The 17,609-nt window shown below is 36.0% G+C and overlaps 1 protein-coding gene across 1 annotated transcript in view; it reads right to left on the bottom strand.

Moving 5' to 3' along the window:
* Positions 1–8,133: 8,133 nt before the first annotated feature.
* Positions 8,134–17,609, bottom strand: part of DCN (decorin) — a 40,800-nt gene continuing 31,324 nt past the window's right edge. Inside the window, exons 4-8 of the mRNA XM_005147937.3 lie at positions 16,480–16,693; positions 16,181–16,294; positions 14,894–14,987; positions 10,736–10,874; positions 8,134–9,648 (exon numbers count right to left, since the gene is read on the bottom strand). Coding sequence (XP_005147994.1) covers positions 9,454–9,648; positions 10,736–10,874; positions 14,894–14,987; positions 16,181–16,294; positions 16,480–16,693 — 756 coding nt within the window. The 3' untranslated portion in view covers positions 8,134–9,453. The remainder of the gene's footprint in view (positions 9,649–10,735; positions 10,875–14,893; positions 14,988–16,180; positions 16,295–16,479; positions 16,694–17,609) is intronic.

The raw sequence follows: 17,609 nt of genomic DNA, 5'->3' as shown, positions 1-17,609 counted from the left end.
CTACCAGTGAGCAGCACTATAATTTAGGTCATGTTCCTGTCCCATAGATAACTTTGATAATATGGTTAGCCAGTTGCAGTATAGCAAAATCCATTGCCCCTATTCCAATCTCATGAAAGAAGGACAAGACCTTGTTTCCAGAGCTGAGCATCACTCAATTGTAATAACTTTGGTCATGAATGGAAAGGTTTTACAGTTTTATGCTGTGTTTTAACTGTTAAATCTTCGTATTTATTATGGAAGTTTTAGCACAACATGATCATTGAACAACCCTGAGAGCATCTAGTGTAAGAAAACAATATAAACAGGGTGATCACATTAGAAAGACACACATTTTCTTTAAAAGTGTTTTGTTGAGGTTTTCCTGCTTTTGTCCATTACCCCTTTTGCTCTTCCCTCTTTCTAGGACTTAGTAGAAGGTTTTCTAAGGCATGTGAATGTTGATGAATGTGCAAGGCAGTTTCTGAGCACATATGTGACCCTGTATCCTCGTGTCCCCTGCATCCAGACGCACCAGAGGTTTGTGCTGTTTCAGATTGCTAACTTTTCTAAGGAACCCACAAGGGTCATTCTTTCACATAGGTAGGGAATAGATGTACAGGTGATAGCCCACAACATTTTGATCTAAAGTCAAGTGAAGTTGTTACCTTTACCAATGAGCATGGTATCCTTCTCCTGAAAGCCACTTAAATGACTTGTCACATATTCACATGTTAAAACTTTATCAGAAATGTGCCTTTCAAGGTCTTGGAAAGTGACTTTTGGGCTTCTAATTCACTCAGGTGATGGTGAATATTTTACTCCATGCTTATGTGCCTAGTAAAAGGTATCTTGTTTATGCCTGAACTGCCTGTTCAGCTTGGAGCCAAGAGTGTCCTCAGGGAAGAAACTCATTTATTTTCCCCATTTCAAGCCTGCAAACAAGGTTGCTGGAGTGGCTGGGAGCTTCTGCAATCTCTATATGTGACAACACACCACATTCTGGGCCTTGAGCACACCAGCAGGCTCTGATTGTCCTGACCAGGCTCATCCATGCTCTCCAGCCATGCTGCCTCCACTCATTGACTCAACAGCTGTATTTAAACTGAAGTGCCAGTCCTAGCTGCATTGTGGGTATGCTATGCCTGGTTTTGTACCTGGAGTTATCTTATTGACTTCATAGATGAGCTTGACCTTGGACCTGCCTCCTCAGGAGACATATGTCACTGGATGGTTGTCCAATCCTCATTGCAGCTGCCAAAACAGCTCTGCTCTTCTTTGTTAGATGCAATGAGACTGTGCACCTTGCTCATGAGGTTGCTGTGGGACTATGCACTTTGCTTATGAGGTGTAACTGCTGGCTCCCAGCTTTCCTTCCTTTGCACAGCTAACCTTATCTTGCTGAGCTCCAATAAACTCAAGAAAAGAACAAGGACTTGAGCTTAAGTGTAGGTTCTGGGGCAATGAGTGGTGGATGTCTAGGTAGGAAGAGGCTCTGGCAAACCATGGTCATAGTAGCAACAGCCTCCCAGTGTACTCAGGGCTTTGGCACTACATATAGAATCACAGAATGCTTGGGGTTGGAAGGAACCTTTAAAGTTTATCTAGTCCAATTCCCCTGCCATGAGCATCTTTCACTTGTTCAGTTTGCTCAAACCCCCATCCAACTTGGCCTTGGATACTTCCAGTGATGAGATATCCACTTCTCTGGGCAACCTGTTCCAATGTCTCAACACCCTCATTGTAAAGAATGTCTCTTTATATCCAATTTAAATCTTGGCAAAACCTCTCTCTCCACCTTTCTTGGAAGTCTCCTTTATATACTGAAACGCTGCAATGAGGTCTGCCCAAAGCCTTTTTATCTCTGGGCTGAACAGCTCATTTCTCTCTGCCTTTTTTCCTAGGAGAGGTATCCCAGCCCTCTGACAGTTCTTGTGTCCCTCCTCTGGATTTACTGTAATACGCCCATGTCTCCCTTGTGCTGGGGACCCCAGAGCTGAACACATTATTCCAGATGTGGTTCTAATCAGAGCTGAGTAGGGGGTAAGTATCACTTGACTGGCTGGCCATGCTGCTTGCTATGCAGCCCAAGATGTGATTAGCTTTCTTCATTGCAAGAACACATTGCCAACTCTTATCCATTTTTTTATCCACCAGAACACCAAAGTCCTCTGCAAAGATGATCCCAGCTCATCACCCAGTCTATACTGATACTGCGATTGCCTCAACCTTCATGAGGTTCACGTATGTTCATGTACTGCTGCACATGCTCTCCTACCAGCTGTCCGTGATGTAGCCAAGTAGCTGGAAAGATCTTTTATCTCCCCTCTCTCACCTGAGTGGGTAGAGTGGGTGGGAGGCATCCCCTTAGCTTCCTCCTCTGTAAGGCAGAGCTTTGGTAAATGGGACGTCTTCTCCAATTCCAGTTCCTGCTGCCTTTTTCTGTTTTCAGCTCTGCACAAGAATCTAAAATCATTGGGCAGTTGTATTTTTTCCATAGTGTGAGCACATTCCGACTGCATAAGATGCAGAGAACACAACAATCCTGTGCGTCAGAAGTTTGACAAGGAAGTTCAAAGGAAATACTAACATTTCACAGTAATTTAGTCCTTTCACAGCAGTAAGGAGTCCAAATACTTAACTTCTTCCAGAACAATCCAATTATCTGCATCTGTTGAACAGAAATTTGCACAATCTTCTGTAAATCCCTGTAACCTACACATGGAGTAACTCCTAGTATATATCAAAAATGATTGTCAAGTCTTTAAAGAACTTGGTGCTTGAAATGAGCAGTAAGGGACAGAAAAGAAAAAAACACCCAAAAGGTTAATATTTTTGTTTAATTTTGGTGATGCCATGATTAAATATTAAATTGCCTGAGGTTTAGAACCTCTGAATTGCTCTCCATTAGTCAACACTTCAAAGACAGTGCTTTGTTTCAGGACTTCATTGCCACATACCCACTTTCTCCTTCCACATTAGAATGATGTGTACAGACAAAACTCTGAAGGATTATTCTCAGAACCAAATAAGCCTTTTGAAGCATTTTACTTGTCTGGAGTTTCTAACATAGCCAAGCAATTTTTAGAATTATTCGGTCTTTCATGTCAAGAATATTTTATGCATTTTGAAATTACTTTTTTTTCCCCTGCACTCTGAATTTTAGTTCATTTTTATAATCTTTTGATTCCAGTGAAGATTCAATATGTCGAAATTAAAAGATTAAAGGATTCATTAACAGAATACTACATGATTAACTTAGCTGATTCTGAGGTTTCCTGTTGAAAGGGCTTTCTAATATGCATTTAGTAGTAGACACATGATCACTATTTTCTATGCCTTTATATTGGAATTTGAACACATTCATAAAGTTACAATGTGGAGAAACACTAGCTTAATTCATCTCAATTATGTCTTCATCTGGAAGTAATAATGTAACTTGTTCAAACCTGAAGTTCGCAAAAATAGTAGCAAAATCCTTAAGGTTTTTTCATTCAAATATAATGCTTAGTTTAATATAATAGTTGAAAAATTAATAAAAGATGTAAGTATGATTTATCACAAGTTATATACCTCAGTGTTGTTGAGTCAATAATATAAAGAGCTGGAGAAAAAGTATGGAATTTTGATTGATTTCATGTCAGCTATGAAAATAGAAATTATAGCAAATTGTAACCATTTGCATATAATAAACCAGTACCTATTCAATTGCTCATTCTGCCAAATACCTGGAAGAACAAAATCTACCTGTTAATATTTGTGCATATAAAAAAAAAATATAATGCCATTTATCACCAGAAATCATAATTACCAGGTATTTGTGTTCTCTGTCTTTGGATGGGCTTTAATCAAACACAGTACCTTTTGGGACAATTTTTTTTGGATGAGACCAAAGGTGGTTTCAGCAGTTTTTGTTTGCTTGTTTGAAAAGTGCCTGTTATATTTAGACACTGGGTGGCATTTTTTCAAGTTCCCTTCAAAATTGAGTACCCATCTGCAGCTTTCAGTTCCTTTAACTGAAAACACTGTAACTATTCATGTTGGTAAATATTTGTAGAGGCAAGACCTACAATATTTGTCAATTTCCAAAAAGTTTTTCATTGCATTGCTTGCTGCAGCTGTATGTGTGGATTCAGAAACATGACCATTGCTGCAGATTCCCTGATTTTATTAGTCCCCTTTATTATATTTTTTGAGTCTAAAAAGATGTGTGTGTGTACATATCTATATAATTAAACCAATATATTTTGCCATAGTTTTGCCATTTTTTATGACACAGATTTAAGTCCTGGTTTAAGCATGCAGTAACACAGCATTAACATTCTTCTGGTCTGCTGACTTAAGACACCCACATAGAGGTAATCTCCAAAGCTTTCAGGCAGCATAATGTACACACTGAGTAAGAGAACAGCCTGACAAAGCAGTCTTGAAGAAACCACATCTTTGTATCTCAGAAAGGGAAGTGTGGAGCTCAACAGGCAAGCAGCTTTTCCAAGCAGCCCTCAGTAGTGCCTGCATCCAGACCAATCCTTAGGCACTCACTGTACACTAACAGCCCAAAACTTCCGGAGCAGGAAAAGGGGCAGGAGGCCAAAGGCTGGTTTATGTCACTTTAAATGTATCTATTGATGAGCCTAGCTGTTTGAGTGTTTGAGTTTGAATCTAATTCAAATGATAAAACAGTCTTTGTGCCTTTTCAGGAGATGCACACATCCTTTGTTCTATTGCAGCTGGAGCTGCTGGAGCACTGTTAGCATAATATTTTATGCTAAAATTTATCAACTATTTTTAGTTCCACTATTTTAGTTTGAAGATGATGAACTTAATACTGAACATCTTACAGCCCATGTTTCCTCTTCAGTGCTGTGCAGACTGGTCACTAACATGTTCCTTACTTTACTGATTTATTTTTTACTGAATAAACTGCTCCCAACTAAATTCGCACTGACTAAACCTCTTTCTTGGTTTAAAATTTGAAATGGAAAAAACCACCTAGCAATAGCTTGGTAATGACCATGGAAAATAAAGCAAGCTCTTTTGAAAAGAAAACAGAAAACCAAAGAAACAGAGCTGTAGGCCAGTTCCTGTAGCAAAACTGACCAGAGCAATGTGTACTTCCAGACAGGATGAGTAAAACCACATCCATCTGCAAAGCCAGAATATTTGACTGTAGATGTACAAAAAGGCTAAAGTAAGTATGTGAATTTGTGTAGCTTCTTTTCATAAAACTTTGTAAGCATCTTTCCTTAGTTTTCACGATTAGCAAACGGTAACTTTGTACTGTCCCTCAGTGACACTAGATGGCACTTCAGAGTAGTGGTGGGATCAGAGTCTTCTGCAGTCTTTTCTAGTTACTTCACTGACGATATTAAAGATACATGAAATTAATGATTACATCAAACAAAAGCAATTTCTCAGCTTTCTGCTAATTTGTATGTATGACTGTGAGCTGGATGATACTATCTGTTTCAAAAAATAACAAGCATAAGCAGAAAGAGATTATAACAGCGTGGTTCACCAACAGCTCAAAACCCCAGGTTATGGGCCAAAACACTGTTGCCAGACATTGTGTTTAGAGGATTTGAGAAGCAGTTTGTGAAGGGAACTGCAAAAAGATCTATCGAGCTGGAAAGCAGAACAACATACTGATGCAAGGGATTTAAGAGTTGATCCTATCCTGGAAATTAAATTACATTTAATGTCACCAGCATTTGATACACCAGCATAGTACCCAATGACTATCCATAACCTGATGCACTTTAGGAGAAACCAGTCAGCTCCCTTCCGGCCTTAAAAGACCAGGACAGTATGAAACAGCTAATTGATTTGTAGTCAAGTTTTGAAAAATAATGTTCTTTAGCAACATATGCTTTTGTTAACAAAAAATGTGTATGTACTTTTGGAAAACCTAAACCTGAGGGTTACTTTTAATTAAAAAAAGAAAATAATGTGGGAAGGATACAACAAAAGCAAAAGAATAAGTTTAGAGGATTGCCATCAAACTGCATTAAAAACTTATATAAGCATCACTTCTGCAACACATAATTTTCATTTCCAACTTATTTAGCCAACTCAGTTAAAAAATTCTTAGAGGAATTTTAATTAACACTTTAATAAGGGGAAAAATGATACATTTAGACAGTAAAAAGTAGCAGAAAATACCATTCATAATTGCAAAAAGCACTTTAAGTAAGAAAAAGGGAAGTTCAAAATATTTACTCAGGCATGTTCCTGAGTAGTGTGATGAATCACAGGCATTGTGAATTTAAGATGGCAGAAAATACGTTGCTGTCTATAATTTTATTTTTCTGTCTTTAATATAATCTTTTATCCGAGGACCTGTCAATACAACTATTTATCCTCAGATCTCTTGTTTACACTGGCTTGACTTTTCTGATTATTAGGATATATTTTATTTCAGGCTTCCTTTGAGGGTCTATTCTAACACCCAAGAGACAGTCACACCCTTGCCTCCTGGATAGGATGAGATGCCTTAAGCTGCACATGGAAACAACAGGTTAGTTCCTTATGTGTTTGAGATTATAACTGTTTACCGTCTTCGTACTTTATGGAAGGATCAGAGAAGCACTCTTCGGCCTACAGGCTTTCTACTTGAGCTGTCTTATTTCTTTCTTCCCAACTGTACATAGTTTGTTTGGGTTTGTTCTTTTTTTCTTTCTTTTTTTCTTCTATTTTTTTTCTTTGTTTTGTTTTGTTTTCAAGTCGAAGAGCCATCTGTTCTGTATTTATATGAAAAACAGTTTTAAAAGTATACAGCTTCCCACTGCTTTGAAGTCTTTGCAGATGCTGTATATGAAGAGGGTCCTGTTGGTCAGACATTGTAGGTAAGGCTGCACTATTTATGGGAAGCCAACAGTGTGTTTACCTTTTGAATTTGTCATGATCTTGTTGAGGTCTCTTATTATAGGATTTGTTTATTCAGTTTTATTGCACAAGACTGGGAATTAGGAACATCCTGTAATTTTTGCAGCCCCTGGTTATTACCACAGAATGCATTTTAAACTAAAGGGGGGAAATTCAGGCTGGACATGAGGAGAAAATTATTTACAATGAGAATAGTAAAATACTGGCACAGGTTGCCAGAGCGGTGGTGGGTGCACCACCCCTGGCGACATTCAAGGCCAGGCCGGATGTGGTTCTGTGTGACCTGATCTCATTCAAAGATGTAACCTGCTCATTGCAGGGGGGGTAGGCTAGATGACCTTTGAAGGTCCCTTCCAACACAAACTATTTTGTGGTTTGATAATTATATTTTATGAGGAATGACTTGTTCATTAGCACAGAGGGCAGCAAGCTTTCTGTGGAACAGACATGTGGGACATACATGTATTACAGAGGAGGACCAGGCTCAGGTATTTTCTTCTGGATTTAAAGTTGCTTCTGGTTTGAAAGAAAAGCCTTAGTATGTAGAGACTTGAAAGCCATGGAGGTAAAAATAGGAAGTTTACATATATGTTATGTAAAGTTGTATGTAATATGAAGTTTTATGTAATAAATTATTTTTATCATTTATTGAATAAATCTCTTCCTGTAAGTTTTTAGCTGTGTCTAATTTGAACATAAAACCTTGTAGAGCTGTTCAGGCTAAGACAATGCCTTTGTTCTCTTTTGAAATGCCAATTCTTGGCTTTCTGTATCAAATCTGTCTCTAAATGATAGCAAATATCCAACCAAGAACCAAAAGAAAAAATCTAACTGCTTTCTGGAGGGTTTTCCCTCCAGTGACAGAAGGATATTACATACTGTTAGTTTTGTTTTTTTGTGTTTTTACACTCAGAAAATGTGAAACCCGGAAGAAAAAACAGATGCAAATGGGGAAAATCAGTGACTGCTACATGAAGAAGACAGCTAACAACAATATAAACATGTTTTTTAATGTGTAATGGCTTTAGTGATTCACAATTGCTTTCAATTATTTACTACCTGTAGAAATTACAGCTATAAAGAAAATATATTAATTTCATAGAAAAAACCCTATGAGTGTAGGCATGAAAAATTGTCTTGAGGGAAGTGAATTTCACACAATTTGTTCCTATTTTAACTATCACCATTACAAAGATGTTCAACTAACACTGTGATACAATATGTTCTGTTATTCTATCAAAACAGAAAATAAAGACAAACACTTTGGAGTTTGCCTGTATTACATTATTCTTTAATATAAATGACATATAAGTTTTACAAATTAGAGAGATTGACCTAGGAGTATTAAAAGGCTGCAGAAGATTCTTTTAAGGTGACATTTTTATTGAGTATATGTTTAGCTTTGTAGATTGATAGTAGAAATGTGCAGCCTACCTTTGATGTGCTTGCTACCCACTGGTATGGATTGAAGAATCCCACTTTGTAGAGGGCTTCAAATTGTTCTAAGAAGACACTTCTACAAATGATATCCCAGTAATGTTCAGCTAGGTCTTGCAGTTATCTCACTTCATATTTTGCTATACCTTACTTTTTTTCTTACAACATAAATTCCACAAATTCATCACATGGGAAGCTTGCATATCTCTACTTGGCAATTAAAAACATTGTTTAAAAAACAAAAACAGTAAAGGATGCTGACAAATGTACAATGCAGAACAAGTGAACAGTGAACTGCTATTGGTTTTGGTTTAGATATATACATGGATTGATAACAACGACTAAACCCTAATACCATACTCTGCAAGGCAGTCTCACTGAAGTTGTTATAACTGCTCTTGTAACTGAGGTGAGAGGGATATGACCTCGAGAAATTTAGTCATTGAGCTCCAGACAGAAGTTACAGGTTTTGTACTGCAGACTACTCATTATTTTTGTTCAGTAGGATTATGTTAGGCTAATCCTGAATAGCATTGTTCTAGAAGAATGGCAAACCTTTGAGAAATATGTGTACAATATGATTTTATTGTATTTTTTCCAAAATAATAACATTAGCAACAACTTTTTTGCTCTGCTAAACAGATACATTCAGAATTGGCTTAGTGTTATAGTGGATATTTTTAAACCTCCAGGGCTTGAAATAAATTTAAAGGAGGCAACTCTTGCCTTCTCAGGTCTCAAGATGATTTGAGAGTCCTTATTCCCTCTACTATTTTTGTGTGTGTGGCTATAAAAATAACCTTAATCACTATCTTTTTTTTTTTAACATCATAGCTTGACAAATATTTACTCCGAATCTCATATACAGTGGAATCTGAAAATCTGTAGCCTTCAGTAGACTGAAAAATACCACAGAAAGCATGCTGTAAAAGAAGGCTGAAATAAATCAGTTTAAAGCACAGTCGGCAATTCCTTTTGTGGTATGCTTGATCTTGCACATCTGTAATGATTCGTTTATTCTACATCAATGGATCACCTCCACTTTAAAGTGAACTTTCTGGTATTTGACATTGTTAGCAACAATTTTTTTTGAACAGGCCTATAACAACAGGTACTTTAGCTGAAACACAACCGAACCCCATCTTTAGACATCTATTTGTAATTTCCAATCTGTACGGCAGAGCGTTCATGAATACATCGGAAAGCAGAGGGCTGGATTTCCCAGTACTGCACGGGGTTGCTGAAGAGACTCACACCAGAATAGCTAGCCTTTTTGGTGTTGTAGCCAAGAGGGCAAAAGTCGTTGATTCCAACTGAAGCAATTTTGTTGTTATGAAGATAGACCACCTGAAAAGCATAAAAGTACAGAAGTGAGAAATAGAGCTACTGTGACAAATAAATGATTTGCTGTCAAATACTTGATAGGTATTGTGCAATGTTATATGGAGTAACAAGATATCCTTTTTTCCAAACAAATGTTTGATTCTTCTTACTTTTTGAAATACCTAGAGTATACCCGATTAGAAATTATTTCTACAGAAATATCAGAAAATGTGCAAGGCAATCGAATAACATTTATGTCAATTGATCATACTGCAGCCAAACAGGAGTCAAAGATGTGGAATTATTAATACAGTGATGTGGTTCAGAAGCATGTGCTTCTGAAGAAAGAATGCATTTGGTGCTAATTGATTTCTCACTAACTCTAATGCTTTCACTCTCATGAGTGCAACTGTACAGGACTCAGAGCCAAAGTAATCACTAATGATAATTTAAGATAGCTCATGAATATTACTCTGCTTGAGAATCACCATTTCTGATTACTATTCCCAGGCTAATGCAAGAGATAGTTTACATTTGAGAGTTTTTATTTATGGGGAGTTTTCTTTGTAAAATGTTAGTCCACTTGAAGACAGATTTTAATTGGTTCCAAGAGGCCATATTTCTAGCTACCCAGTCACACAGACATCAAAAATACTGTGGATGTGAAATGCACATTGTGTCTCTGTTATCCTGAAGGCACAGCTTTGTGATATATCAAAGGGAAGGTTCTTGGTAAAAGTTGTGAAATGTCACTGAGTAGAATTAAAAAAAAAAAAAGCAACAGAAAAAGTTCTTTGAAAGCATTTTTTGAGTTAAAAAAGAAATTGAAGTACACGTATAATTCCATCTTTGTTGTGTCCCCTCAGACACACAGAGACAATGAATGCACACCTCCAGATCTACAAACTTCCATAGCCACATTCACACAAAAATCAGAATAAGAGGCATCTTGTCATATGCAACTTTTCCATGCCTATTCAACAGTTTATGAAACATTCATCAAGTTGCTTTTTCACAAATACTGTATATGTTTCTGTTCAAGACTGAATAATCACACAAATAACAATTGTAATCTTTCAACTATTGCTCTCACAAGCTGTATTATAAGTACCTGGATATATTTGTGTTCACCCAGCCCACCAGGTACTCTCACAAGTTCATTGTTGTTCAAATGGAGCTCTCTTAGGTGAGGTACATTGTTAAGAGAGCCATTTTCAACTGAAGAAATGCTGTTGAAGCTGAGACCCAATCTGAAACAAAAAAACAAATAGGTTAAATTGTCCACATAACCGTCTTTATTGGGTTAGTTACTTCTTTATACCACTGTTGCAGACTAGACCAGCTAATTTTCAGTATTACACGATGTACAGAGTCACCAGTTAGAACTAGTTTAGATAAATTTGGTTAAATATTTGACATCTGATGGAATTATCATAATTATTGTTATATTCATTCAACATGTGCTCATGGTACTGCATGCTTCCATGAGCTACATGACGAATCCCATTGTAAGCACATACTGTGTACGTACATTAGCATGAGTCTTTCTCTAAAAACTGAATAAGAACTTTTTGTATGACTTTAGAAACACCGGCTGTAACTTCCTTTGTCAAACTACATAAACCAGGGTGACCAGAACTGTTAAGTTTAAATCTCTGCCCCATCCTTATCAGATACTTGTATAGTTAGAGCCATGTTACAGGCTGAAAACAGGAGCCAAGTCATGAGTAATGATCTATTCAGCCGGATACAGAAGTGGGATATACATATTTCTCCTAGGTTCCAGTCCAGAGTTTTCATCACAAATCATCCTTCCTGCCTTCGTAAATCCACATTCTGGGTTTACTAGCATATTTATGTCCAGTTTGGAAAATCTGGTCCTATGTATGTATTTCTGTGTTAATACTATTTTGGTTTGCAATTACTTAATTACAGATTTTTTACAAGAAACCCCTAAGTTACAGTGCTCTGTGTGGCAGTGAGGAATTCAGTAGTAATTCTGCAGATGTCATGATCAGGAGTATAATTTTAAGAAAATTATTTCTATAAAGGCTAAACTTACTTCATCTGGTTTGCTTTATCTTCTTTTTTTAAGCAATCTTTCTTAATTTTGAGGGAAAAAAAATAAATACTCTGACATCTGTTACTAACTGAATCAATTCAAGAATTTAAAATAGGTAATCAGAATCATAGAATATCATGTCCAATCTTTCTAGACAAAGCATGACCAAGACTAGATGTCCAGCCAAACCTTAAAAGTGTCCAGTCTTGGAAAATCCACCACTCCCCTAGAGAGATTATTCCAATGGCTGGTTGTTCTCATTGTGAAAACTTTTCCACTTGTGTCCAGTTGGAATCTCCCCAAGAGTAATTTGTGCCCTTGCCCACATCATATCCATGGAACTCCTTGCAAAAATGTGGTCTTCATCTTTCTCGCAGCCACCCTTTAAACAGTGGAGACCTTATGATAAAATAATTTGCTATGGATGAGTACTTTTAAGGAAAGTTTTATGAATAGTAATCTACTACCTGCAGTTCTATGTGGCTTGCGCCAGATTAGAAAGTCAGAATCTGGAGCTGGCATAGAATCTAAAAATATAGAAATAAAAAATTCTTGTTTGATCTTTATGGCAGAGATGTTTCCAGAAATAACGCTATCCAAGAATGGAAGTGTATTTTATACTTTTCCTTTTAAGAATAATCAAAGAAAGCTCTTGTTAACCAGTATTCTATATAATACAAATAGCCATATCATACTTGTTTAAAGACTGCAATGTTGTCAAAATATTTAATGTCAAAGGAGAGCTTAGTGAGATCTCCCACTGACATTAACAGGGATTTATTTCATACAGAAATCAGTTCACAGTATCCCATATATTTTCTAGAGTTTGGAAGAATTTTCATAAAAATGTAAAAATCATTTTATCATATTTTTTATTCATTCATATGAATTTATATTAATATAGAATATATATACATAAAAATTATTAGAACTTTTTACTTTTGAGTAGAGCACATGTAGGATTTGATCCTACAGAGCAATTTGGTTTGAAGATCTACAGAACGTCTTTAAAGGACTTCAGTGATGGGTGCTCATAGTGAACGTCTTTAATAGGATTGGGAAAAAAACACAAAAAACAACACTTTGGCAGAAGGCTATAAATTCTTGGTTGTCACATATCTAAATATATATACTTGCTATATATGCAGGTCTACAAGCAGATGTGTCACATATGGGGAGACCAGCACGAAAAAAGCAGGTCTGACTTCATACTGGTCTGTTGAAGCAAAAGTACATATACTATAGGGATGGACAAAATCCAACTTTGCATTAGCTCATGCAGGAAAAGTCTTTAAGGGAAAGAGTGAAACTGGAGGAGTCTGTAGAAAAGTGACTCTAACTCCCATAAGCAGTAAAATTATATGTAATTACATTTCATCTAAATGTGTTACAAACAAACTCTCCATCACTTAGGGCTATGTTTACAAACGAAATAAGATTAGAGTGTAAAATACAGGGTGATTAAGAGTGTTTGGAAAGAATATAATCTCTTTTTTTTTCCCATGGGAAAAAAGAAGAATTTGAAAAATCAGTCTTGTTTAATATACTGCCATATTGCTTCCTTTTATATTAGTCAATAGGTAACATTTCTCCAGTGTTTTAGCTGATTTAGTCATGGTGTTCTAAATCATTGAAGGGCATAATCAAAAACATCCAAAATTTGAATAAATTTTCAAATATTTTACACTTTCTTTTGTCTCCAGCAAACCTGTCCAGCAACCCTGCTGACCCATTTTCACTTTTTAAAAACAAACTTCACACTTCTCAACATCCTTGGGCTTGACGCAACTCCCACTGTATGGAGTTAGATCTTTTCAGTAAACTTTAATAGGTTATAGACATTAGAAACTTCAGTTGTGTAATGTGCATACCCTCCTGTGAGGCTCATTGCTGCAAAGTCTTTGTGCGGTTTACATTAATGAGTTTTATTAGAAGCACTATATGAAGGCTTTTGAAAGACTTAAGAGTAATTCTATAAGGAAAACAACTAAACAAAAAGTACATATATCGCTGGCCTTCTAGAAGTGAAGAACTCAAAAGAGAATGAGCACTAGATCTATACCAAGCTCTTGTGTGGAACATTTTAAAGTTCAAAACACACCTTAACATAGTCAGAATAATGACCTGTTTCTCTAGGTCTGACTGTACTTTAGGGTAGCTATCAGACTGTTGAGCATGAGTTGACATGATCCAGGAGGAGAGTGGTCTGACTGATGTTCCTGAAGACTTAAATCTATCTGTTCTGTTATGTCCAATGTGTTCCTTTTTTCACCAGTCTATATTCTGCCTTACTTTTCAACTTTGCAAAACAGGATTTCTGACTATGCTTAGGTTGCCGGCCTAAGAACAATCCAGAGGAACAGAACAGCTTAAAACCTGCTTTGAGAAGCTCTACATTTCCACATCTCTGCTTCATAGTCTCCTGACTCATAATTACGGTATTTTTACTTTTTTACTAAAATCCAGGGGCAGCTTTGTTTTAATGGGGGATGAATCAAATATGAACATCAAATGTGAGTTGAAATGTCTTACTTTACAACATCTAGAAAGATTTATCACTTGGAGTTGCCAGATTCTAGATAAGTGTTAACTTACTATGTACTTCTTTGCACTACATTGATGTCCAGTATGGTTTACCAAGTGGTAAACTTTACTCCTGTTTTTCAGTAATATTTCTTTGATTTCCTTGATTTCTTTGACTATGACAAACAGAATGATTAAGATGAAGATCAAGGAATTAGATTCAGTAATCTGATTAATGGTCAATAACAGTACTATTTTAATAAAAAGTTTGAAAGTATCATAGTATTAAAATACCTTTTAATAAAGTCCCATTTAACTATTTTATCATGTTATCTACTGTGAACTAATTCACAAATAATTCTGTATATTTATAACTAATCTTTGGAAATTCTCCTTGCATTTCCTACAGCTAGGAGAACATTCAAGAACATATTCACAGATTAGCAAAGTGCAATCACCTTAAAAAAATTGTGTTTTTAATTTATAGTGTATGATTTATTTTTTTAATAAATAAATAAATTTTGTTCTGAAGTACACAAATACTTAGAAGCTTTTGCTGCTAAATTTTGTCCTGCTTCAATGATAATAACACTCATGAAGCCCAGAATGATGTTTTCTAATTTTGTGCGTAGTGTTTCCAACTTCAACCAATATTTTATTTGAAAAAAAGAAAATAATTCTTACTTTGCCAAGTTGGTGAGTCCAGACAGACTTTCAGCATCAATTTTGCTGATTTTGTTGCCGTCAAGGTGAAGTTCAGTAAGGGATGGGGGAAGGCCTGAAAGAGAGAACACCATCAATTTACTTTTGATAAAACTAGATTGCTATTTTTTTAAAAAGACTTGTGTTGTACTGAGACACTTATACAGTAAAAAAAATATTTTTACTAGACAGTGCCAAAAACAATTCTTTGAATGAAGGAAGGAACTTACACAATCATGGAAACTAGCAACAGATTTGGCATGAAATAAAACTAAGCTCCTAAAGTCAATTATAGAACAGTTAATTCTTTAAAAATAGCTAAATGAAATTCTTCTCAGATATGAATTCTAGCCTTCATGATTATGTAAATGGTACACATATAATTGTGTAAAATTGCCTTCATTTTAGCCAGGCTATCCGCATACATAAGTCTACAAACATTTTGCACCTAGATATTAAACAAAGAGCAGCAGCAGAAAATGAGAATATAAAGACGAGGTAAAATAACTTTAATGTTATTTTAGGTAAGGCACATAGTAATTTGAAAATTCTGTTTATCAGGAAAAAACAAAATAGGAAAAAAAAAATTTACCTATTGGAGGTCCCTCAAAGGAACATCCAAAACATGAAATGTGGAAAGAAAGAAATAACAACTAGTATTAATCTTTAAAAAGTTTTTATCTGTTTCAAAACATGACTAAAGTATGAATAAACTGAGTATAATTTCCCCTGGATTGGAACCATTCTGGTTTGTTTTTTTCTTGTTTTTTAATAGGATAAATTGAAATTGCTCTTCTTTTGCAGCAATTTGCAATAAAGTACTTTTAAGAATAGCACATGCTTCTGGGTTTTATAGGAATAGTATTTTTGGCTTCAAACCCAGAGACTTGTGGAGGGTTAGTTTTATGTCTGTAGAACTTCACTTCATACTACATGAGTATACATCTGTGTAATGCTGATCAGCTTCACCAGCCAGGGTTGGAAGGTGAAAACATTCTTCCACTTTATACTTCAGCTAGGAGACAAGAAAGGCAAAATAACATAAAATGGCTTACTTTTGACAGTACACCTATTGTGGAGCTTCTCATAATAGAAAACTATCTTTTTCAAACCAGTAAAAGCCAACTAACCAAAAAAGGAGAAATACTCAAGGAATGGCTACTCTAGGGACGGACTCAAAAGGTTTCCACAACCAATTTTTTTCCAGCTGACTAGAAATAGCAATATTATACCTCTGCAAATCTCTGAAATATTAATTGAATTTCTTACCTTTGGGAATGCTAGTAATGTTGGTGTCCGCGATACGGACGTAGGAGAGCCTCTTCATCCCCTGAAAAGCTCCATTTTCAATGCCTGAACTCTTGATTGGATTGGTGCCTAGTTCTGCCAACAAAACACAGTCATGAGCTGTACTGAAGTGTAGGTACTTATACCTTTCAGATCAAAGCTAATTTGGAGGTACAATTTATTGGAACATTTGTTTTCTACCAAAAATCACTGATTGAGCTAAAAAACAACATCTTGAAAGAACACTGAATGGTTTTTGTTATAATTTCATATGCTCATACCTAAGACAATCACTTGATTCAGTCCATTAAAGACAGCTTTCCTCAACTTGGAGATCTCATTCTCATGAGCCCGTATCTCCTGAAGAGACTTTGGCATATTTTCTGGGAGTTCCTTCAGGTTGTTCTTGGACAGGTAAAGTCTCTCCAGTTTCTTCAGAGGAGTAAAAGCTTGTGGGCTTATTTTGCTGATTTTGTTGTTAACAAGGATCAATGCCTGTGGAGTAATAATGAAGATCTCAGATGATCACTAGGGAAATGATTTTAGGAATGAAAAATTTAAAAAATTATTATTATTTTTTAATGTCTCTTGATGTCTTTTGATGGCTAATCTAGTGAGCTGAAGAAAATGAAATGCAGTACTAAACCAAATAGATGAAGAACTTCTGAAACAGTCAAACAAGGCCTACTTAATAATTACAAGTATTATTTTATTACAGAGGTATATGCAGATTCGGTAATTCATACCCGAGAACAAGTACAACCCTTCTATTTGAAAGCTGTGAAAAACAAGACATTCACATAAAACTAACATTATTAGCTTCATTTGGTTTTGCTTTTGCCTTTTTTTTCCCCTGATTTTTTCTCAAGCTACTTTTATACTTTGACCATCATCATACAACCATTAAATATTTTTTTCCTGAACAGAGAATTCCATAACTCAATAAGCTGAAGGCACAGACCCGCTTAAGAAAAGTACTCATATCAACACCTACTTCATCTTATAGTATGCCCTTATTAGATATCTGTCTGAAAATCACCTAACTTCTTCAGTAATATAAACTATTTTTTTGATAAGTGGATCTTGTTATGGAAGGCTAGCAATTTGAAGTGTTAGACCCTAAGTCCAGCAGCTAAGGATCATGAGCCATATTAATTCTTCCTGCTATATAGGTGCTGTCTCATAACTTTAATATCTAGATTCAGGGTAGAATCACAGAATAGTTAGGGTTAGAAAGGCCCTTAAGATCACAGAATCATAGAATCATAGAATAGTTAGGGTTGGAAAGGACCTTGAGATCAAGTTCCAACCCCCTTGTCATGGGCAGAGACACCTCACACTAAACCATGTTACCCAAGGCTTGGTCCCCAACCCGGCCTTGAGCACTGCTAGGGATGAGCATTCACAACTT

This window comes from Melopsittacus undulatus, chromosome 5 (assembly GCF_012275295.1).
Source record: "Melopsittacus undulatus isolate bMelUnd1 chromosome 5, bMelUnd1.mat.Z, whole genome shotgun sequence".
Taxonomy (NCBI): Eukaryota; Metazoa; Chordata; class Aves; order Psittaciformes; family Psittaculidae; genus Melopsittacus; species Melopsittacus undulatus.
The sequence above is the reverse complement of the archived record's forward strand: the minus strand, read 5'-3'. Positions and strand labels throughout refer to the sequence as shown.